Source organism: Carassius auratus, chromosome 44 (assembly GCF_003368295.1).
Source record: "Carassius auratus strain Wakin chromosome 44, ASM336829v1, whole genome shotgun sequence".
Lineage (NCBI taxonomy): Eukaryota > Metazoa > Chordata > Actinopteri > Cypriniformes > Cyprinidae > Carassius > Carassius auratus.
Window position 1 is genome coordinate 2,353,417 of NC_039286.1, and position 22,750 is coordinate 2,376,166.

At 37.3% G+C, this 22,750-nt stretch overlaps 4 protein-coding genes across 6 annotated transcripts; 3 read left to right on the forward strand and 1 right to left on the reverse strand.

The window, feature by feature from the left end:
- Positions 1 to 1,183: 1,183 nt before the first annotated feature.
- Positions 1,184 to 4,690, reverse strand: LOC113062121 (palmitoyl-protein thioesterase 1-like). 2 transcript variants are annotated; one of them, XM_026231731.1, is made up of 10 exons: positions 4,490 to 4,690; positions 4,040 to 4,168; positions 3,277 to 3,386; positions 3,041 to 3,168; positions 2,875 to 2,945; positions 2,276 to 2,378; positions 2,074 to 2,164; positions 1,893 to 1,991; positions 1,742 to 1,813; positions 1,184 to 1,571 (listed from the first exon to the last, which is right to left on the reverse strand). In XM_026231731.1, exons 2-10 carry the CDS (start codon positions 4,152 to 4,154, stop codon positions 1,449 to 1,451), a joined length of 912 nt encoding a protein of 303 aa, XP_026087516.1. In that variant the 5' UTR covers positions 4,155 to 4,168; positions 4,490 to 4,690; the 3' UTR covers positions 1,184 to 1,448. The 2 variants fall into 2 exon arrangements, with proteins under 2 accessions (XP_026087516.1, XP_026087517.1); XM_026231732.1 differs by having other exon boundaries at positions 4,534 to 4,679.
- A 58-nt stretch (positions 4,691 to 4,748) lies between these two features.
- On the forward strand, positions 4,749 to 10,154 carry LOC113062122 (sialin-like). Of its 2 annotated transcripts, XM_026231733.1 has the most exons (11): positions 4,749 to 4,887; positions 5,781 to 5,951; positions 6,428 to 6,648; positions 6,760 to 6,993; positions 7,087 to 7,261; positions 7,775 to 7,893; positions 8,141 to 8,302; positions 8,386 to 8,518; positions 9,235 to 9,382; positions 9,715 to 9,805; positions 9,916 to 10,154. In XM_026231733.1, the coding sequence occupies exons 2-11, from the start codon at positions 5,855 to 5,857 to the stop codon at positions 10,060 to 10,062; spliced, it is 1,527 nt and encodes a 508-aa protein (XP_026087518.1). In that variant the 5' UTR covers positions 4,749 to 4,887; positions 5,781 to 5,854; the 3' UTR covers positions 10,063 to 10,154. The 2 variants fall into 2 exon arrangements, with proteins under 2 accessions (XP_026087518.1, XP_026087519.1); XM_026231734.1 differs by lacking the exon at positions 4,749 to 4,887 and having other exon boundaries at positions 5,839 to 5,951; positions 6,408 to 6,648.
- A 5,095-nt stretch (positions 10,155 to 15,249) lies between these two features.
- Positions 15,250 to 18,489, forward strand: LOC113062123 (elongation factor 1-alpha). The gene is made up of 8 exons (XM_026231735.1): positions 15,250 to 15,405; positions 16,002 to 16,158; positions 16,520 to 16,699; positions 16,790 to 17,086; positions 17,192 to 17,342; positions 17,410 to 17,666; positions 17,758 to 17,992; positions 18,069 to 18,489. The coding sequence occupies exons 2-8, from the start codon at positions 16,015 to 16,017 to the stop codon at positions 18,191 to 18,193; spliced, it is 1,389 nt and encodes a 462-aa protein (XP_026087520.1). The 5' UTR covers positions 15,250 to 15,405; positions 16,002 to 16,014; the 3' UTR covers positions 18,194 to 18,489.
- Positions 18,490 to 19,584: 1,095 nt separating this feature from the next.
- On the forward strand, positions 19,585 to 22,330 carry LOC113062124 (elongation factor 1-alpha-like). The gene is made up of 6 exons (XM_026231736.1): positions 19,585 to 19,740; positions 20,089 to 20,268; positions 20,375 to 20,675; positions 21,224 to 21,600; positions 21,682 to 21,916; positions 22,019 to 22,330. The coding sequence occupies exons 1-6, from the start codon at positions 19,597 to 19,599 to the stop codon at positions 22,141 to 22,143; spliced, it is 1,362 nt and encodes a 453-aa protein (XP_026087521.1). The 5' UTR covers positions 19,585 to 19,596; the 3' UTR covers positions 22,144 to 22,330.
- Positions 22,331 to 22,750: the final 420 nt, after the last annotated feature.

Here is a 22,750-nt window from a genome sequence, read left to right on the forward strand (position 1 = left end):
AGTATTTCTAGAAAGGTGATGTGGTATGGAACATTACTAAAACAAACAACGGTACTTTGTATTATATTATTATGCAAAAATAAATTTCATTATTCTGAAAAATTTTCAAGTATGTCTAAATAAATGGAGCCTTGCAGAGAGTAAGAGACTACTTTCAAAAGACTTCAAAACCCAAACCTCAAAATCACAAAAGAAAGTCATACAGATTTGTATCCCTTTTTTAATTGTTTTATTTTGATACTATAGGAAATTAATTAAAAACTAGAAAACTTTAAATAAAAAATAGACAAGAAAGGAAAATGAAAAACATAACTCCGTTTGAATTTTAAATTTGTTCAGGGGTGGAACATGACCGGGAATAAAACACCCCTTTCTACTGATTGGTCAGCCAAACATCAAGCTTCATTCTAACACGCCCCCACGTCTACGTCACTGTGTGGGAAGATTTGCATAAAGCTGCCAAAATGTTAACGCAAAGAGCGGTGGCATTACTTTAATCTCACTGTTGTCATTTGTGGAGATGCTGAGTGTTTCCTTTTGAAAACAAAACTACTTTGTTTGGTCTTCCAAAAGAGGACACAACTAGAAATCAGTGGGTTAAGTTGAATCTAAAAACACTGTTCCGGAACATTTCACCCCAAATATTCAGAAGTGTGCAGCACTGTTTCCTGTGAGAGTAGCCTTTAATCGCTGTGTCTGTAATGATGTTCTATTTGAGGGCATTTGTAGTGTAGGTATAGGGCCCAAACATAACCTCAAGCCTGCCCTGCTCACAGCGCAACATTTGCAACAACGTTACTGGGAAATTTTCTCTAATAGATTCTAGATGGCTGCATGGGAAGGCTTCTCGTGATCTTCCACTGCTGGGGCTTCTTCTCATGCCACTGCGCAGCAGGCTGAGCTTCTTGCTTCAGAGTCCAGTGAGGAAATCATCTTCTGACAAAATGGAACTCAGAGACAACTTCTATAGCAGTCGGCTCCACCCTTTTTGGTGAGTTTGATGCGCCATTGGTTCCTGCAGCTTCAGTATAAGAGTAAATATGAGTTTAAATTGACAGCCCTAATTTTAACATTAGTCTCTAAATAATAAGTGTAACAGTACACTCTTTATTAATAAATAAATACCACATAGGCCTCAGGGTTTGTAAGATTCAAAGTTTTAATTCTTTGACAAAAATCAACAGTGACAAAATAGTTTCTAAGTTAGATCAAATTAAAATTTCAAGTTAAACAATAAGGAATAATTTTTTCCTGATTAAATAAGTCAAAAAGAAATCAGATCAGTGCAATAAAACAAGCAAGAGTGGCTTAATTTCTATATAAGACATATAATGTATAAGACTCAGAGGCACTAGTTAGGAGCATGCTAAAGTCAGCAGACACTGGACTGTGTTTGTGAGTGTGTGTGTGTTTAAACTCCCTCATTAGGAATAAGCTTGTTACAGTATTTAGCGTAGGTAGGGAAGTAAATTGTCATTAAACCACTCTTGGGTGAACTGCAGGTGATCTCCATCAGTGGCGAGGAACACAAGTTTCCCTGCTGAATCCATCTCTGCCAAACCCAGGCGATCCTGACCAAACAAAATAAATATAGGCCATATAATATAGAGCAAGTTTCAATTGAAAAATCAATAGCAAAATTAAGTATTTAAAAATAAAAATTGTATTAAACAAATATGCTCTGTCTATAGGTTGGTTGGTTAAATGTGGACAATAAAAAAAACAACAAGCTTCAGTTTACCTCTGTATATATAGCACTTTCCTGCAGTGTTTCCAGCTCTTTAGCTTGACCAGGTTTATAGAAGCCAAACCACTGATGAAGAAAATTAATTTAGTAAGAGTTCAGTCCTCTTCTATTTCAATAAAAGAGAGATTCCATACTGTTAATGTACCTCAGAATCCACAGGATCTACCATAGTGTCCTGCAGGAACTTAACCAAAACAAATTTATTCAGAGACATGAGATTCTTCTTGTAGGTCTCATTCACCACCTGAAAGAAATAACATTCATTACATCACATGCACAAATATAAATATTTGTAATAATAATTTTTCCCTTATCCTGAGACTCACTCGCTCCTGATTGATGTCAGCAAGGAAGAGGCTGTGCTTTTTATACAAGTCATCATTGAGGGGATCATGCCAGTATTGTGCCTGCACCAAACTAATATAAAAATCAATTTGTTAGACTGATGAATGTTTATATTGACCATCATTGTGTTTCTGAAATCATGTAATGGCCTGCTGAGATGCCTCAAGGCAGCCATGCACACACTGTTTTTGAACTGCATCGGTGTAGGCTCCTGAGTTTAGCATCTTGCGAATCCAGTCACAGATATGAGAGCTCTCACCAGGGCATCGTGGAAGACCAAATACTCCTGGGATTTACAAAAAAGAGAAAAAGAGGAAGAGAGAATCACATGTCTGACAAACAAGCAAACAAGGCTTGTTTGAATCATGTGGGTTTAGTTACTGAAGATTAAGGTAAATAAAGTATAAATAAAACCTATATATATTCATTTGATTTACTGATAACATTTTGTTCATGTTTATTAGTTAATGTGATTATTTACACTACCATTTAAAATCATTTGAAAAATGTTCCCGAATCTTAACGAATGGTAGTATATGTGTAATTTTACATGCTATTATAGATTGCAAATGTTAAAACCTCAAAAATTTCCAAGTAACTTTATTTTTACGCAGTAATTTAAAATGGTTGCATTTCCTTAACCAATATGCCTTGTGAAATCAAAACAGGGTTATATGCCACAGTGTTCTTGTGAACTGCTAACCACTTTTAGGAACAAATGTACTGCTGTTTTCAGGAAGTTGATCAATCACAGAGGGAGAAGAGCACATCTGTCATAATACCCTGATGCTGTCCACCAACTGAGATGAGGTTCTTCATTGGGGGATCTGGACAACGCTGTACAACCGCTCGCCTTACCAAAAATTAAACAAGATAGAAAGGTAAAACGACATGATTAAACTTTTGATAATCCCTTGCTTGGATTGGTCTGGATAAATAACCACTTACAGAAACTGTGACCCCTGGGAGAAGCCCATTGCATTGTAGCCTCCCTTTAATTTAGGGTCCTGTGCCAGCTGATCACATACAAAAGATACCTGCTCATTAACATCCATGAAGAAGCTATTTTCAGTGTCCTATATAAAAAAAAAATAAATACAAAAAAAAAAGAAAATCCCAATCAGAACTTTTTATTTGAAACAACAACAGGAATACGAAGAATGGAGGATATGGACCTGCTTTACCTGTACAACAGACTTGCCGATCATCAGGGAAAGCACATATATTCCTGGGACTTCCTCTTCCACCATCTTCTTTATTGCACCCATGCTCAGGGGATTGCAACAACTGTCTCCTGCAAAAAGATGAATAAATAAGTGATAATTAGCAATTGTCTAATTATCTTTCTGGCAAACTCAGTAGGTCAATCAGTAGGTGTGCTTCTGTTAATGTTCTAAACATGTTTCTAGGTAATTTCACGAAAATGGTGCCATTTCTATAGGTCATGGGACTACAAGGTGTTTATTAGAGACACTAAAATTATAATTAATAAGCCATTTACAATCATCAGTTGTGTGAACTGCAAAGGATCATGATAAACCCTACTAGCATGTTGGATAAACTTTTTTTTTTAATTATGAAATTATTAATAATGGGGAGTAATGTGGAGTACAAATGAAATGTCATACATGTATACATACATACATGCATACATACACACACACACACACACACACACACATATATATATATATATATATATATATATATATATATATATGTGTGTGTGTGTGTGTGTGTGTGTGTGTGTGTGTGTGTGTGTTTAAAAAAATTGCAAGATGATGTATTTCAAAACGTTATAGTGTCATTTCTTTGTTGCTACAGACACTGTATACACAAAAGCCTTTTTGTGAAGTGACCAATGTATATTACCCTGATGATTCACATTTTCCAATGACTCAGACCTATTATTTATTTGATCAGGAGCGGATGTGATGTATGTCTCACCCATGCCGTGCCATATCACCAGAGGGACTGACGCATTATTACCCCACGACGAGCCACACAGCAGCAGCAGACACCCGGACACACAGAAGAGGCGAAGAGCCGCTAATAAACCCATACCTGAATCCGAGCCTGCAGATGTGAACAAACTCATCTTAAAGGAAGGGAAATCACTGAAATAAGGAAGTGAATAAGTGAAGTTGTCACCCACTACTAACTGAGTGGGAATTCTGCGCCACACATTAGTTTAATGTCAAAAGCATTGTACACAAACAAATCAAACGTAACAAGATAAAGAAACCGTTTCATAGCAACTTAACGATATAATTTCTCTTTTTAATATTTGCGATTAAACACCCGGGAGTATTGATATCGCTAAGCTAGGAATAGCTTCAAACATGTTTATAAATGCTCAAAAATACAAATATTGACAGCCATAGTCGGTGTACTTACTGTGATGTTCATTAAATCACATGACATGCGAAAACACCGCTCACCTCAAACAAAAGCGTTTATGGCTGCAGATATTAGACTTATATGTCTAGCATTAAATCTATCCATAGACTATATTCAGTCAGTCGGTCGGTCCAGAGTGTTTAGACTAGTGTTTTCCAGAGCAGGAAGTCTCAAGATGTCATGTGATCAACACAGCTGCAGATCAGACAAAACAGATTCTGCGGCTGACTGTCTTGGAATGCGGCGTTAGAGTGAGGCACTGATGTTTCCCGGTGTATTAAAGTTTATAGAAGTTATTAAAACGGTTTGTATGGCCATGGAGGGGTTGAAAACGAATGATCTTTTTTAAGCATCCAGCGGTTGAATCTGACATCTGTTTAGGAGGCATGTTAATGGTAAGAATAAATAAAAATCGCAATCATTGTATTTAAATTTAAATAACAGTGTCTGTGTATATAACGTGACATATGAATTGAAATGCAAGCCTTTGTATCATGTTTTTACATTGAACTGATGTTTTTCTCACTTTAAAAAACTCATTTCCAATGCTGAGTCACACAAAGACAACTAGACAGATGAAGTGTAAAATAACTGAATTTCGTCTTCATTTTCTCCTGGATTCAGCGACATTTGTGACATTTGTATCACTGATGCTACTGAGATTAAGATGTTGCATGTTGTGGCTAATGTCATCTGATCTGTTCTGTTAACCTTTGTGCTGTTCATGTTATGTTCAGATGCTGTCATGTGCTTAAATGTAAAAGATAAACGATGACAGTACTCACTTGGAGGTCAGGTGTATCTACTGGGAAGCCCAAACCTCTTGTAGCACCTTACTGAAAATGCCCAAGCACTGAGAATGTAAAATACAGTATTACGTAGGTTTTAAATAGTATAACATAAAACATAAAAAAAATATTCTTTCTGATTTATATGGAGTAGTTTACCTGTGTGCAATATAACATGAGTAGCATTACATTATATTAAAGGCCATAAAAACATCTGAAGAAAAAAAAATATTTGCATTACATTATTCAATGAGAGCTGAAACAGACACATTTGCATAATGAATGATAACAGGAAATAACCAATAGAACCAATAGAAAATGGACTGATGATATCAAACAATGATGAGGCGAACTAGACATATATTTATGAAAACTAAATAAATGCAGCATTGATTTATTTTTTTATGAAACAGCAGCTCAAATTGATTAAAGCTTATGGATTCTGATAAAACACAAATTAGATCAATTGCATTATCTTAAATGTCTTGTTTTTGTTTCAGGTTTTGTGGATGTCATAGTCATACTTTAACTAACTCAAGTTCAGTCCAAAACTTACACATTGACCTTAGCAATAATGGTACTACAAGAGGGTTACTCCATTAACTCAACCGTGGATGACCAGGACTGTGACACTGCACCACTTTTAGAGAAGGAAATTGAAAAAATCAAAGGTTGGTCTGCTATTTGATCCTCTTCCCGTTTGTTAAAAAAGGGAAATGTGTTTGGGGTTGGTAAGATTTTTTTTCTATTTTTGAAAGAAATCCCTTACCAAATCAACTTACCAATGCTAAATTTATTTGATACAAAATATACAACAAAATATTATTAAAATTTAAAACAATTGTTTTCTAGTTTAATATATTTTAAAATGTCCTCCATTTCTATATTCTTCTTGAATTATTCTGTGTTGTTTTATCAATGTTGGAAACAGTTGTGCTTCTTAATATTTTTGTGGAAAAGTGTTAAATTTTTTCATGATTTAATGTATCCTCACTGAATAAGAGTATTTATTTCTTTAAAAAAAAAATTAAATACATCTTAAACTTTTGAATGGTACTAGTGACTATAATCTTTACAAATCATTTTTATTATTTACTTTTTAAGTAAGTAATTATTTACAATTTCAGAATGTGTTTATGTGTGACAGCGCATCCCAAATGCTGCTCTGTACGATGCAATCTGGCTGCTATGATGTTCTTTGGCTTTGCTGTGGTCTATGGTCTACGTGTAAATCTCAGTGTTGCTATGGTTGCTATGGTTAATGGAACCCTTAACCAGTCGTCCTCCAATAGCAATATATCAAATGAGTGTCCAGTACCCACCCATACACTTGACAACAACAGCCAAAGTTCAGAACAGCCAGAAGGGGTAAGAATAAACTGCATGCAGCTTTGCATGCACTGGACCTGGTGGATACTTTTGTAACAAATACTACTTGGTTCTTGTCATATTTCTCTCCATTTAATTTTCTTTTCCAAGATTCCAAGATACTCATGGGATTCCGAGACGCAGGGAATGCTGCTCGGTGCTTTCTTTTTTGGATACCTGTTTACTCAGATCCCGGGAGGCTACCTATCAGGACGCTTTGGAGGAAGCCTCTTCCTTGGTGGTGGTGTGCTTGGAACAGCCGTCCTCACTCTCCTCACTCCACTGTCAGCACAACTTGGAGCCAAGTGGCTGTTTGCCTTGCGTGCACTGGAGGGATTTGGGGAGGTCAGGGGGCTTTTGTAATAGGCAAAAAAGCTTCACACTGATGCTTTAAATACAGAATCTCTGTTTTGAGTCTTTTTTTTTTCTTTTGTTCAGGGTGTGACTTTTCCTGCTATGATGGCGATGTGGGCCCGCTGGGCTCCTCCATTGGAGAGGGCTCGTTTGATGACGTTCTCAAGTGCAGGCTCTAGCTTTGGTGCCTTTGTGGCTCTTCCTCTCACTGGCCTCATCTGCCATAGTCTGGGGTGGCCAGCAGTCTTCTACTCCTGTGGTGAGAGAAAACGGGTGCATTTATATACATAACAGCTTGGGTTTGTAAGTGTTTTGATTGTTTGTTGTGAAAGAAATGAATATGTAAATTCTGCAAGGATGCAGAATGTTTCTTGAGCATATATTAGAATTATTTCTGAAGGATTTTGTGACACTGAAAGACTGGAGTAATTATACTGAAAATTCAGCTTAGCCATAAATGACATGTTAAATATGTTAAATAGCACATGAACTTATTTTAACTGGTAATAATATATATTTAAAAAAAAATTTACAGTAGTTTTTACTGTATTTTATCAAATAAATTTAACTTTCTAATAAATGTATAAATGTATACATTTATTGGTGTAGCATATAGTCAAAGCAAAATTCTTGGAATAATTATTTTACATATAATACATTAATATGGTTAACACTCCTTACTCTTTTCTTCATATTTAGTGTAAAATAATTAAAACATATCTTGTTTATTTTAAATTGAAATGTATATCCATTAAAGTGTTCTTACCACCAGGTGGTGCAGGGTGCCTTTGGGCAGTGTTTTGGTTTATCTTGGTGTCAGATGAACCCCGAACTCACCCAAGAATTAGTGACGGAGAGAAAGATTACATAATTAACTCACTAGGTTCACAGGTATGAACTAATTTAATCTTTGAATTTTTGATGATGCATAAGGTTTGGGTTTTTTTCATCAAGTGAATCATTCATGCTAAATAAATAAAAAATGCATGTTAGCATGATTATATGTGAATATGTCATTGAATTACAAAGGAATCATCAAACAACCATTCTATGAATTTCCTTTCCATAATTAATCCAAGGTATAGATCTGCAGACATTTATTATTGATTTGATATTCCCTCCTCTTTTTTTTTTTTAGGGGAAGCCTCATGGTTGGTCAGTGCCTGTATTATCTATGCTGTTCTCTGTGCCTCTTTGGGCCATAATCATCCCCCAGATGTGCTCTAACTGGTCTTATTACACTCTCCTCACCTCACTTCCTACCTACATGGACACTGTGCTCCACTTTGATTTGCAACAGGTGTGGCAATCGTGATATTCGGATTAAATCGGTCTGGATTATATACAGTGTCTCACTCTTTTTTATTTTGTTTTGTCATTTAGAATTCATTCCTGTCTGCTCTGCCATATCTGGCTGGATGGCTTTTCTCAGTGGGCTCAGGTGTGCTGGCAGACAACCTCCTGGAGAGGGAGCTCCTAAGTGTCACAGCTGTCCGAAAAATCTTTACTTTCATTGGTATGAATAAGAAATAAATATCTACTAAATAACATCAATATTTATGATAACAATGTGCATGTAAAAAGTGTGGAAATAGAACAGCTACACTAAAAGCTTGGAATCATTACCTTTTTATGAACATTTTTGAAACACTCTTATTTTAACCAAGGGGGTACATTTACTTGATCATAATACAGATTTATATATATATATATATATATATATATATATATATATATATATATATATATATATATATATATATATATATATATATATATAAAGAATACAATTTTAAAATGTTATTTTTCATGAGCCATTGTGCCAGTTTTCAGAAATGCAATCTTTCAGAAATCATTCTAAAATGCAGAGTTGGTGCTCAAGAAACATTTCAATGTTAAAAACAGTTATGCTGCTTAATATTTTTGTGGCAACTGTGATGCTTTTCTTTTTCAGGATTCTTTAATGAAAAAAAAAACGAGCATTTATTTTACATAGAAAGCTTTTGTAAAATTCTGTCTTTACTGTCATTTTTAAATAATTCAGTACATCCTTGCTAGATAAAAGTTTAAATTTCTTTCAATCTTTTCAATAAAAATATTAAGAAGAAAAAACTGTTTTCAACATTGACAATAGGTAATGCTTCTTGAGGAACAAATCAGCATATTAGAATGATTTCTGAAGGAACTTGTGACACTAAAGATTATTCATATTTTTTGTTTTGTGTCCCACAGGTTTGTTTCTTCCTGCTGTCTTCTTGGTCGCTGTAGGCTTCACTGGTTGTAGTGGTGTGTTGGCCGTGACTTTTCTCACTTTGTCCAGTGCACTCGGGGGTTTCAGTGCTGCTGGTGTCTACATTAACCAGATTGACATTGCTCCACGGTACAGAACCAAGACTGTCTTGACTGGTTTATTTGTCACAATTAGTCACTCTGCTTAAGTTTGCCCTACAGAGCTGTTCGTTACATCTATTTTTAGGCCAACCCAGAAGGCTACTTCACCTTTCACCCTTTGGGATTTCTTATGGGTTTTTTCATTATTATTTATTTTTAATTAAAATAACAGTAAATGCTAATGGTCTTCTGGATTAAAGGACTACAAACTGAACAGCTCTTTGCTAAAATTGATATCAATCAATCTATAGATTAAGTTATCTTTACAAGCTTTACATTTATTGCAATAGTTAGGTCTCCTTTTCTGCTCTTTTCTTCCAGGTACGCAGGTACACTTCTAGGAATCACAAACACTTTTGGGACCATCCCTGGTGTTCTTGCACCAATTGTTGTGGGTTACATGACCAGAGATGTAAGCTGCGTTTCATACTTTGTAACACTGCCATTGCTTAAAATAATTCCTCATCATCAAAGTTTACATTTTTATATGCTCCCCCTTCCTTCCCCTTGATTTTCGAGCAGCACTCAGTTACAGGATGGAGACATGTGTTCTGGTTGTCAGCAGGGGTGAGCGCCTTCGGAGCCATCTTTTACGTGATCTTTGGCACTGGAAAGATTCAGAGCTGGGCTAGGACAGATGAGGAGTCAGACACAGACATACACACTTAAACATTCCAGCTGACCAATTCATAAGGATATGACGACTCTGCCTTTGAACTTTATGCTATACTCAAAACATATACCAGTCAAAGGTTTAGACAAAGTTTGTACCTTTTCATTTTTTCTAAAAGCTTAGAAAAACATAAAATGTACCTACTTTTTAACTTTTTTTAATGGACCAAACAGTAATATTATTGGTCACTACATAATTCCCATACTTTCATATGCATTATTTTATATTTTTTTAATACAATTATTAAAAAACGGGTAAATAGCAAAAATAATTAATTAATTAAAGTATTAATTGTACTTTATTACAGAGTTTTAAAGGGAAAAAAAATTGAAGTGCCTTATGAAGTGTAGTTTATCAGTCTACCAATAGTTTACTCATTGCTTAACGATTCCGTTAATGATAATACAGTGGAAAGGAGAATTCAGAGTAATTCCATTTCTTATTCTCATTACTTTTTTGATAAAGTATACTCAGGACTTTGTGCTATCTTTCAAACAAATGTAACAGTGCATGTAAATGTGTAACAGTGGTGAAACATTTAGGGGTTTAACTTTTTTTTATTACATTTAAAAATACTTCCTAATAAGCACGTTAATTCATTAATGAAAATATCCATTTGGTACCAATGTTGTTTATGTCATTTTAAACTGGCTAAAGAAGTAACTGTTAATTTTATCATTCAATTAAGCACTCAGGCCACTTAACTTTTTCATGAAAACCATGTTTTGTTACAATTTTACTGACAGATACAGTCTGTTCATATTTACTGGAATAGGCCAGACAGGGAACATTATTGTTTTAAACCTTTCTTTGAAACTTGAAATGTTTAATGAATTTTGATGAAGTTTTGATGATTGCAATAAAAATGTTCAATTAATGTTTGTTAACACTCAAAGAAAAAGGAAAAACTTTTCACTAAAAAATGTCAGCTATTACTAATATATATATATATATATATATATATATATATATATATATATAAAGAAGTCATATTCATTTCTGATTTTGATCATTCTCAATAAATACAGTGGTATATTTACTGTACAGTCGTGATGTTCCATCTGATTTGTCTGCGTTATCTGCTCTGTAATATGGATGAATCCTCATCAATCAAGCATTTGTATTCCTATCTGCAATTACAGGGTAAACAACATAACATTTTAATTGCTAATGTGTAAACAATGTTACAAGGCATTAATCAACCACACGCTTATAAATATGCGTAATTGTATTCGCGTATTAAAAAAACAAACCAACGTCGGTCCTGCAGATTTTGGCTCCAACCCTAATCAAACACACCAGGCAGGTGAGGTTTTTTTTTTTTTTTTTTGCAATGTAATTTTTTTTTTTAATGACCCGGATATACTTGGCTGATTGCGGGCGGGTCCTCCTCAGAACGCAAAATCAAGGGGGCGTGGTTGGTTCCAGGTTCAACCTATGGGTTCAACGCCTACCACCCTTAGTCTCCACCCCCTTATTCCTTTAACCAACCTATCTCCACCCCCAATGCTGCAAGATCTCACACGTATATTTACATGTGTGAAATAGATGTAAGCGTGAATATTGTCATTTAACCTTGCTGTGCGTTTTAACCTTTTGTGTAATTAATATAGTGCTAAGTTTGACGTGATATATCGATTTTATCATCAAGACAGCGAATAATATACTTGAATCATTCCTATCATGACATTGTAAATGCACACTTTCCTTCGTGTCATTGTTGTGTGTGTAAATGAACACAACTACAGTCCGGTATACCAGGAGGAGACGAATAAAACTGGTAGAGTCATAAAATTACATTTTTTTTTGTGTTACAGTTTTACAGGCTGTTCAAAGGTGCAAAGTATTTGCTCCATGAACTTGATCCTGCCCTGTCATATATTGTTTAATAATACTGTAGATGAGTCATATTTTGCTTTCCTGTTTGAAAGACCTAGTCGAGCTTATATGTGAAAAAAAAAAAAAATCTATATATGTGTGTGTGTGTATGTATGTATGTATGTATGTATATATATATATATATATATATATATATATATATATATATATATATATATAAATGACTATAAGCAACATCTTTCTCAGCAGTTGTGAACTGAATACAAATCACTTCTCTCATTCCTGGACATTTGCATTCCCACCAAAGGTCTGAGGACAGACCCATGGGTTTCTCACACATGCAGATGTTTGTTTCCCTCTCCCCCCTCCATTTGCATTACAGCTCAAAACTGCATAACACATGGAGGGGATTTGCAAGAGTTTGTTGCCTTGTGTGTGTGTGTGTGGGGGGGGGGGGGGGGGTTCTACATTTAAATTTGATTGTTTTTCTTTGTTATAAGAACCCCTTAAGTTGGTCTAATAATTAAGGTTATTTTAGGTTCAAAATCCTTTATTAAATGCAATGTCATTTCACTAGAATTTTTTACTAGAGTACAATATTTCAGATATGATTTACAGCTAAAAATTCTGAGGATTCTTTAAACAATTTAGACACTTACAAAGGTGCACAGCATTGCTATCATAAAAATACTTTTTGCATGTTCATTTAGCAGATATTTTGGTCCAGAATGACTTAAGATCAGTCAAAATACCACTTTTGCTGCAATACCAAATTTCAAGAGCAAACAAAAATACAAAAGATGTCTTGCATTGAGGCATGCTCTGTGTTTTTTGAGGCTTGAGGGAAAAGTTCAGGCCTTTCCTTCCCTTGCATGACTCAACACTGATCTCATGCCAGGCACTGACGCTGATTCATGGCACACATTCCCCATGCCCTCCCCCACACTTGTTGAGTGTCTCGGTTAGAAACCAAATGGCAGTTTATCTGGACAAATAGATATTAAGCTTATTAGCATTTTGCTGCTACATGAACCAAAAAGGCCAGACTAGACCAGACCAAGAGTAATCAAAGTATATTTAACAGGTTTAAAACAGGTTTAAAACAGGGCATGACATGTTGAGTTTGTATGTTGGGGTGGGGCTTTAGATAGCTGTGCTGTGAATAGTAATATACATACTTAGTGTTTGTGTGAAGAAAATAAGAAAGAAATGTGGGAATCAGCACAATTCCTATTGCAATCATGTGCCAGTGTTTTTTTTTTTCTCAAATGCTGTGGCATTTCTTTTTATCAGTCATATGACTGGTTGCTTACTGCATAATTCTGTTTACTTCATTTTCTAGGATTACTGTTAAAGAAGATCATGATAATAATCGAAGACACTTTTCATTTGTTTGATTATTTGCTTATTCTGTAGCTTTGGGCTTTAGCTTTTTTGTTTTATATTTCATTATATTTCTTATTTCAAAATGATATACTCACAGCTATTGCAAAGCCTGGTATACTAAGCAGTACTGAAACAAAATTGCAAAATTGAAATAAAACAAAAAATTTTGATATATATTTAACATTAATATAAAATTCCATGTTATGAACACATCAGGACTGTTTAATTAATTAATTAAATGTATGCAGTGCACAATGTGTTATTGATTTTTTTTTTTTTTGTGGAGACAAATGATATTAAATTCCATTAAATTCCTGAACCCACTAAACTTTTCCCACATTAACTTTTACCACATGAACATTGAGACTTTTGTACATTATCTCAAAGCTGAATAAAATAAGCCTTCCATTGATGTATGGTTTATTAGGATTTTGACCCACAGAATGTTTTTTTGGTTATTGCTAAAAATATATCCAGGCGACTTAAGACTGGTTTTGTGGACTAGGGTCACTTATATATAAATTAGAACTGTTGTGTCCCCATTTTGCTTTTATGACAGGAGCACTTTTGAGCTGCATGAAATCCACAAGTTTGTGTAAAACTGGATAATCATGTTCTCTAGCATGATTTGAGAATGAGTCAAAGAGCATTTTTTACAGGAGTAAAAGAAAGAACATCAGACTATCCATACAAAGAGCTTAAGGATCAATGCCACATGTTTTTAGTAGAGTCTTAAATAGTTGCAGAATTTTAAAGGGTTGGTAGGATTTTTTTAAACCATAAAACTTTATTTATAACCATTTTTCCCCAAAATTTTTAATGAGGTCCCTGACTTTTAGACCCCATTTCACTCTGATTGTGACGGTATATGTCCCCCGACTGTGTGTGTATCTGTGCTGTTGCTCTTGACTGAAAGTAGCAGCTGTAGACCAAGCATCTGTTACTCTAGACTCTAGAGGAAGAGAGAGTTGAAGTTCAGCGGTGATGCCAGCTCTTTGAAATAAGGCTATGAGGAATGTAAGGTATTAAAAGAAATTGAAGAATCCCTACACTCTAAAAACAAAGAACTCTGAATGTATGAAATCTTTACAAACTAAGGAAAATTACAAAAGTTTTGCTGCCTCACATGGGCTTAAATCTCACAATTCTGCAAACAGTCCTATCTGATTGAGTTTGAATCTGAATAGATAAACCACTGGGTGGAGATGCATCTGAGACAAAGGGCCTGAGTGGCCTTATCAACTTTGTGCTTGACTGTAATTTGCATTCAGGCTGTGCTGATCACACTGTCTCTGGGGTGGGAAACTGGTTGGTTTCATTTCATTATTTCGTAAAATTAAATACATTTCACATTTCTTCACATGCTTCTGAAACTTAGGTCATAATTGTAGGAACAAGCACAAAGATTATATATATATATATATATATATATATATATATATATATATATATATATATATATATATATATATATATATAACTATGCATGTTTTACACACTAAACCCATGTTTCATAAAATAAAACATCACAGCTCTTTTGACCAAAACTAGAAAAATAAATGTGAACTAGTTTAAGAAGTAAATGTGATGAAGTGATTCAATTTTAAGACAAATCCAATCAGTGATGCATAATGCAGGTTCAGTTTTATAGTTATGCCGTCATTCATCATATGAGACCAAAAATGTAAACTGTGGTAAGCATCTTATGACAATGTAAATTTAAAATGGAAAGACTAGATCTATACATTGACATTAACGTTAACAATTATTATTTGTACTCGTTTGTAGATTTGGTAACTGGTAATACGAAGTATATAATCTGTCATATATATCCCCATTTTGTTCATTGTAACATATCTCAAATATTTGTAAAAACTACTATTTAATTTAGTAAGATGCTCAGTAAAGTAGTGACGCAGTTTGTCGAGGCGGGGAGAATTTGAGTCAATTGTGTGTGATTTGCGGGTCGGTCAGGGAGAGAGAGGAAGCGGGGGGTGCAGCCCAGTCTCTCCTCCTCCCCTTGTATAAATTCTCCAACCAAACCGTTTTTCTTCCTCTTTCTGTTACCTGGCAAAGGGGAGCAGCAGCTTCTGAGGAGTGATCTTTCGATCTTGGTGAGTTTTCGCTGTTGGTTAGGCCTTGTTTTCTTTTTCCTTTTACTCCGTTGTTGTATTTTATGCACTTTTGGTAAATTTTCCACGCTTTTGACTGTTTCTTGTCTTTTTTTGTCGTTACTCCGCTTGCTCTTTACTATGGCTTCTTCAGTAGATATCAATATTTTGTAATTGTGGTTTATTTTTAATTAATAGTATATTGGGGTAGCTTATTTTAACATCGTTTCCATGTGCGTTCATCTATCAGAGAATGGGAACCGGGAAGAGAACAAAGGCACTGAAAGACTTGGCAGTCTCGGGCCTATCGAAAGCCTTCCGCACATTCTCGCATCCAGCAACTGTTATCACTGATTCGAGAGCCAGATGTCGATGTCTGCGTCCATGTGTATTCATTTGAGACATTCAGATTTTTGCCTGTAACTTAATCCAGCGCTACTGTAAAGAAACACGTGTCGCAGTTGTCTTCTCGTGGACTAGGCCGGGTCAACCTCGGGGCCATCTGTAACTTTACACGAAATCCCCGCTTCATTCTTTTAATGGAAGTTCCGTACGGATGCATCTCTAAACTTTAATTTTCTATATTTTTTTTTATACAGAAACCGATCAATCATGGGAAAGGAAAAGACCCACATCAACATCGTGGTTATTGGCCACGTCGACTCCGGAAAGTCCACCACCACCGGCCATTTGATCTACAAATGCGGTGGAATCGACAAGAGAACCATCGAGAAGTTCGAGAAGGAAGCTGCCGAGGTAAGGGTTTAACTCATGTGCTGGTTGAATCGTGAATTTCTGTGAATTGATTGCGGTACAGCTTGGCTTAAAAAGAGCCAAAATGGCGGCGGTAGCACGCGTTCCTGGGCTCAAGCCGGCTGGGTGTGGGAGTGGGCGGAGCTAAACGAGTCTCCCTGACGCTGCAGATTCTGTAATGGCGGCTAGTAGGCCGTGCAGCATGTGCGCTGGACCAATTAAGTGATTCAGGCGGTTTTGTTTCCAAATAAACAAAACCTCCCAAACAACTTGTGTTATTAAAGCTTGGGTTTATATTTAACAAATTGATTAAATGCAGCCTTTTATTAATGTTTGACTTAATTCTTTTTTTTTTTCAAAACAGATGGGCAAGGGCTCCTTCAAGTATGCCTGGGTGTTGGACAAACTGAAGGCTGAGCGTGAACGTGGTATCACCATCGACATTGCTCTCTGGAAATTTGAGACCAGCAAGTACTACGTCACCATCATTGATGCCCCTGGGCACAGAGACTTCATCAAGAACATGATCACTGGTACTTCTCAGGTATGCCTATGATCCGTTCGCAAAGAACCATGTCCTTGTTAGTATGTTGTAGTAGGTTGAGGTTTAACAATGGCTTCTATTCCTCCCCAGGCTGACTGTGCCGTGCTGATTGTTGCCGGTGGTGTTGGTGAGTTTGAGGCTGGTATCTCGAAGAACGGACAGACCCGCGAGCATGCCCTCCTGGCTTTCACCCTGGGAGTCAAACAGCTTATTGTTGGAGTCAACAAGATGGACTCCACCGAGCCCCCTTACAGCCAGGCTCGTTTTGAGGAAATCACCAAGGAAGTCAGTGCTTACATCAAGAAGATCGGCTACAACCCTGCCAGTGTTGCCTTCGTCCCAATTTCTGGATGGCATGGGGACAACATGCTGGAGGCCAGCTCAAATGTAGGTTTATGCAACTTTGCAGCAACAATGAAAAATAAGTTCCATAAGGGGAACCACCCTTTCAGTGCATTTCTTCACACCTGAATTTACAATTTGTCTTTCTAGATGGGCTGGTTCAAGGGATGGAAGATTGAGCGCAAGGAGGGTAATGCAAGTGGTGTCACTCTTCTTGATGCCCTGGATGCCATTTTGCCCCCTAGCCGTCCCACTGACAAGCCCCTCCGTCTGCCACTTCAGGATGTCTACAAAATTGGAGGTTGGTATAACTTGTAAAGTTCAGCAGTCAAAACACTTGGATTGGTTTTTAACACTTCTTATCTCAGGTATTGGAACTGTGCCCGTGGGCCGTGTGGAGACTGGCGTCCTCAAGCCTGGTATGGTTGTGACCTTTGCCCCTGCCAACTTGACCACTGAGGTGAAGTCTGTTGAGATGCACCATGAATCTCTTGCTGAGGCCACTCCTGGTGACAACGTTGGCTTCAACGTTAAGAACGTGTCTGTCAAGGACATCCGCCGCGGTAACGTGGCTGGAGACAGCAAGAACGACCCCCCTATGGAGGCCGGCAGCTTCAATGCTCAGGTTAGACCCCCTCCCCCATTGCCTTGGCAACTAAATCCCTTAAATGCCATTGTTAACTGTGTTAATACCTATATAAATGTTGTCTCTCTAGGTCATCATCCTGAACCACCCTGGTCAGATCTCTCAGGGCTATGCCCCAGTGCTGGACTGCCACACTGCTCACATCGCCTGCAAGTTTGCTGAGCTCAAGGAGAAGATTGATCGTCGTTCTGGCAAGAAGCTTGAGGACAACCCCAAGGCTCTCAAATCTGGAGATGCTGCCATTGTTGAAATGATCCCTGGCAAGCCCATGTGTGTGGAGAGCTTCTCTACCTACCCCCCTCTTGGTAAGTTGGTCATATTACCGCTTATGTTCAGTTAACTGAAATATAAATTTTGGTACTAATCATTCTCCATCCACAGGTCGCTTTGCTGTTCGTGACATGAGGCAGACCGTAGCTGTTGGTGTCATCAAGAGCGTTGAGAAGAAAGTTGGTGGTTCTGGCAAGGTCACGAAGTCCGCACAGAAGGCTGCCAAGACCAAGTGAAATTCCCTTCATCACACTGTTCCAAAGGTTGTGGTACGTTCTTCCCAACCTCGTGGAATTTCTCTAAACCTGGGCACTCTACTTAAGGACTGGCTAATGCTGATTAAAACCCATCGAAAAAATTTTCGCAGGAAAGGAAACCAACTTGGATTTAAGTGTGGCTCCACTTATTGACTGATAGTGCCTCTTTCAGTTATTAAATTTGTGTTAATGGTTTAGAACTGCACCTGTTTCCACAGTAAAATTTGGAAAGAAGCTGCTGAATAAGAAACTAATAAAAAGTATTAAAAATTGAACTTTTGCTTTGTCTTGTCATCAATGGGAGAACTGTGTGGTTAATTGGGATATGCAACTGAGTTGTCATGGTCCTTGCAGCTGTTTTAACACATGCTGCAGCTGGGTTTCTTCTACAGTGTGCCCACATTACTGATGTCTTGTCCTCCAATCACAAATTTTAACTGCTCTAAAGCTACCAATAGTACCTCTCAGCTGAGCTGTATCTATGTGGTCTAGTTTTTCATATCCCACCCCTGTATAAATATAGAGGGGGAGTGAACCCCGTTCCTTTTTCTCCAGTCTCTGGGGCTTGGGACTTAGTGCTTGTAAGGTAAGATTTGATTTTCACAAACCCTAGAGTTGCTTGGCTGTGTTGAGGGCACAAATGCTTCAAGTCACAAGGTGGTCAAACTTTTCATATGCATATCTTCATGCTAGGTTGATCAGAACAGATTTTTTTTTTTTTTTTTTTTTGCAATTAAGTTACGCTGTTTTCAGTTACGATGTAGAGAAGTAATTTGGCAGAGAACATTGTTACTGTCATTCCAGTCCTTCAACATGGAGGACACTAAGTGAACCGGGAGGGCTGGTTGTTGCCAGATCTCGCAAGTAAGGACTGGGGGGAAGAATTAATCCACGTGTTTTAATTAATAACGGTTTTTAGCTAATTAATTTTAATAACCGACAACCGATTATGGAAACGATATTAGTCTTAAACTACGTGAGAATTTAAACCACTGCTATTAATTGTTAATCACAAATTATTGGTCTGAACCATACATTTGCAACCACCACAACCCCCCCCCCCCCCACACACACACACACAAAACGCGACTATATAATCTAGTTCGGTTATATAATGTATATAAATTCTTATAACTGGTGGACATGGCAACACGAGCAATGCTGCGCATTCATGCAGAGGTTATCCTGAATGGCACGTGCGCTCCTTGTGTTGTACGGCGCAAGCGCGAGACTGCTTGATTCGGTCTTACTGCATATGCTGTCGCATTGTGAATTTATCGCGGAAACTCACTGATCACTAATAATGTATGCTTAAACATCCAGAAAATGTTAATGCAGGCGAAACTAAATCCAGCAATGTCTTTCCACAGTAAATTTACAATATGGGCAAGGAAAAGATTCATATTAACATCGTGGTTATCGGTCACGTGGATTCTGGCAAGTCCACCACCACCGGACATCTCATCTACAAATGTGGAGGCATCGATAAGAGAACCATCGAGAAGTTTGAGAAAGAAGCCGCTGAGGTATGTCACGACAGCTTGGGTGACTTGCGATGACGTTATCTCGATCGATGACAAGTATATTCTGGGCGTATCTTTTTAAACACCGTGCGCGCGACATCTACAGTTCTAAATGCCCAAATTTAACATAAACGACTTCAATTTTTATTAGAATAATCATTTCTGAAATGTGGAGAACTATGAGGATTAAAACAGTATCATTAATGCATCACTTATAGATGTTATGTTTGAAAACATGTTAAACTCTAATATAAGCTATTTCTATTTTACTATCTTTTATATGTTTTCATTTTGTCCATTTTTGTCTCCCAAAAATCTCAAATATGCTCTGGATTATTTCTCTGCATCAAGATGGGCAAGGGCTCCTTCAAGTATGCCTGGGTGTTGGACAAACTGAAGGCTGAGCGTGAGCGTGGTATCACCATTGATATTTCCCTCTGGAAATTTGAGACCAGCAAGTACTACGTCACCATCATTGATGCCCCTGGGCACAGAGACTTCATCAAGAACATGATCACTGGTACTTCTCAGGTAGGAGTGCTCAAATCTATCACAGGTTACTGTACGTAATGATTTTGTTGTTGCATTATTATTGTTTACATTTAAATGTCATGATTTTATTCATTACTCTTCACAGGCTGACTGTGCCGTGCTGATTGTGGCTGCTGGAGTTGGTGAGTTTGAGGCTGGTATCTCTAAGAACGGACAGACCCGTGAACACGCCCTGCTTGCCTACACCCTGGGAGTCAAACAGCTTATTGTTGGAGTCAACAAGATGGACTCCACCGAGCCCCCTTACAGCCAGGCTCGTTTTGAGGAAATCACCAAGGAAGTCAGTGCTTACATCAAGAAGATCGGCTACAACCCTGCCACTGTGGCCTTCGTCCCAATTTCTGGATGGCATGGGGACAACATGCTGGAGCCCAGCTCAAATGTCAGCATCTGCCTTACATCCGTTTTAGTATTTTAGGGCTGCCATAGTTAATGCAGCAACTGGTATAAGTAAAAAATGCTTTAATTTTCTCAGTTCAGTCTAATGTTATTGCTATCTAGAGCAGTGATTCTCAAGCAGGGCCTAAGAAAAAGTTCAAGAGGCATCAAGATGACTTAAAATATGACAAAACAAGCATGAAAAAGCTACATAAGCAATGCCACCTTTTTTCTTTTTTAAGAACTATGGATACCTGCAAATATGAGAAAATGTGGTTTCTAGACCTTATAAAGTTGTGTGAATGAATAAAACCTTAAAACTCCACGGTCATTTTTAAACAATATAAAAAAAAATATTATGTTTAATCCTTATCCTGTAAATCATAAAACAGCATTTTCATGTTTAATGCAGACAGTTTTTAAAAGCTTAAAATGTTAAAGTATATCATGCATCTCAATGTAAAATGAATTTGCAGACTGTTTAGTTTTTTTTTTTGTTAGTTTGGGAGTAATGACAAATAAATTTAGTTTCTCAGTTCATTTCACTTAATGAAAGTGTTTACTTTTAGTTTTACTTTTTTAGTTTTTAACAATAACAATACAGCTTCCAACCTAATGAGAAACCATAGATGTTATGGCATTTGTCACTCAAACATCCTCTGTGTGTTTCTCTCAGGTATTGGAACTGTGCCTGTTGGACGTGTTGAGACTGGAACTCTGAAGGCTGGTATGGTTGTGACCTTTGCCCCTGCAAACGTGACCACTGAGGTCAAGTCTGTGGAGATGCACCATGAGTCTCTTGCTGAGGCTCTCCCCGGAGACAACGTTGGCTTCAACGTTAAGAACGTGTCTGTCAAGGACATCCGCCGTGGAAACGTGGCTGGAGACAGCAAGAACGACCCCCCTATGGAGGCTGCAAACTTCACAGCTCAGGTTAGATATAAATAAGAGAATGTTATCTTCACGATCTTCGTAATATCTGGTACTTCATCTTGTACCCCTCTTTCTCTTTAGGTCATCATCCTGAACCACCCTGGTCAGATCTCTCAGGGCTATGCCCCAGTGCTGGACTGCCACACTGCTCACATCGCCTGCAAGTTTGCTGAGCTCAAGGAGAAGATTGATCGTCGTTCTGGCAAGAAGCTTGAGGACAACCCCAAGGCTCTCAAATCTGGAGATGCTGCCATTATTCTTATGGTCCCTGGCAAGCCCATGTGTGTGGAGAGCTTCTCTCAGTACCCACCTCTGGGTAAGAATCATCATTTATGTTGCCATTTACATTATGTACGCAACATTAATTAAATGTTCTGCTTTAATTTGAACTCCCTGCCATCCCACTATTAACTTTCAGGTCGTTTTGCTGTGCGTGACATGAGGCAGACTGTTGCTGTTGGTGTCATCAAGGCCGTTGAAAAGAAAGTCTCCACTGCTGGCAAGGTGACCAAGTCTGCTCAGAAGGCTGCCAAAACCAAATGAATCGTCTCGTCAGACACCCAGCAATCCTCGCTGACATCATACTCTGCAATGTCTCAGATCCTGAGCACGGTGTTAAAGGACTGGCTTATGTTGATAAAAACCCACCGTAAAAGCTTCAGAAGGAAAGGAGTTGACCATGTATTTCTGAACACCTTGTTATAAACATAAACAATGATCATTCAGTCTGTGCCATTATTCTTTCATTTCAAAGTCAAGGCATTATGAATGGGTGCTTTCATGAATACATTATTTTTGAACATGATAAATAAAATGATTCATTTCAATTGTTTGCCGTCCATAGAAAGATGCTTTTAAAACCCACTAAGGGTTAACAATATATACTTTTTTCAGCATATTACAAAAGGCTAAGGGCTTTGCACAAGAAGACAGTGCTTTCAGCTGATACAGCACATCTGTGACACCTGCTGTCACACAAGAATGAAGCAGGTAAACATCAGGCAGAGAGCTGTTCCTTAAGTTTTGGTTTTACATCACTGAAACACAATCACAACCTGAACCTATTATTGTGAAGTGAAAGATTGTCTGATGTGGTGAAGATGAGTTTAGAATCAATATCCACTTGTGATGTATCTCTGTGTTAAAAGAT

What these genes read in the sequence shown, in the direction of transcription:
- LOC113062121 (XM_026231731.1), bottom strand. Translation starts at nt 4,154, where the DNA reads ATGGGTTTATTAGCGGCTCTTCGCCTCTTCTGTGTGTCCGGGTGTCTG. An exon ending in GGTGATATGGCACGGCATGG is followed by an intron (nt 3,387 to 4,039) that starts GTGAGACATACA and finishes ATCTTTTTGCAG; the next exon opens with GAGACAGTTGTTGCAATCCC. An exon ending in AAAGTGCTATATATACAGAG is followed by an intron (nt 1,572 to 1,741) that starts GTAAACTGAAGC and finishes TTGTTTGGTCAG; the next exon opens with GATCGCCTGGGTTTGGCAGA.
- LOC113062122 (XM_026231733.1), top strand. Translation starts at nt 5,855, where the DNA reads ATGGTACTACAAGAGGGTTACTCCATTAACTCAACCGTGGATGACCAG. An exon ending in AGCAGTCTTCTACTCCTGTG is followed by an intron (nt 7,262 to 7,774) that starts GTGAGAGAAAAC and finishes TCTTACCACCAG; the next exon opens with GTGGTGCAGGGTGCCTTTGG. An exon ending in TCCACTTTGATTTGCAACAG is followed by an intron (nt 8,303 to 8,385) that starts GTGTGGCAATCG and finishes TTTGTCATTTAG; the next exon opens with AATTCATTCCTGTCTGCTCT.
- LOC113062123 (XM_026231735.1), top strand. Translation starts at nt 16,015, where the DNA reads ATGGGAAAGGAAAAGACCCACATCAACATCGTGGTTATTGGCCACGTC. An exon ending in TGCTGGAGGCCAGCTCAAAT is followed by an intron (nt 17,087 to 17,191) that starts GTAGGTTTATGC and finishes TTGTCTTTCTAG; the next exon opens with ATGGGCTGGTTCAAGGGATG. An exon ending in CTCTACCTACCCCCCTCTTG is followed by an intron (nt 17,993 to 18,068) that starts GTAAGTTGGTCA and finishes CTCCATCCACAG; the next exon opens with GTCGCTTTGCTGTTCGTGAC.
- LOC113062124 (XM_026231736.1), top strand. Translation starts at nt 19,597, where the DNA reads ATGGGCAAGGAAAAGATTCATATTAACATCGTGGTTATCGGTCACGTG. An exon ending in TGATCACTGGTACTTCTCAG is followed by an intron (nt 20,269 to 20,374) that starts GTAGGAGTGCTC and finishes TACTCTTCACAG; the next exon opens with GCTGACTGTGCCGTGCTGAT. An exon ending in GGAGCCCAGCTCAAATGTCA is followed by an intron (nt 20,676 to 21,223) that starts GCATCTGCCTTA and finishes ACTTAATGAAAG; the next exon opens with TGTTTACTTTTAGTTTTACT.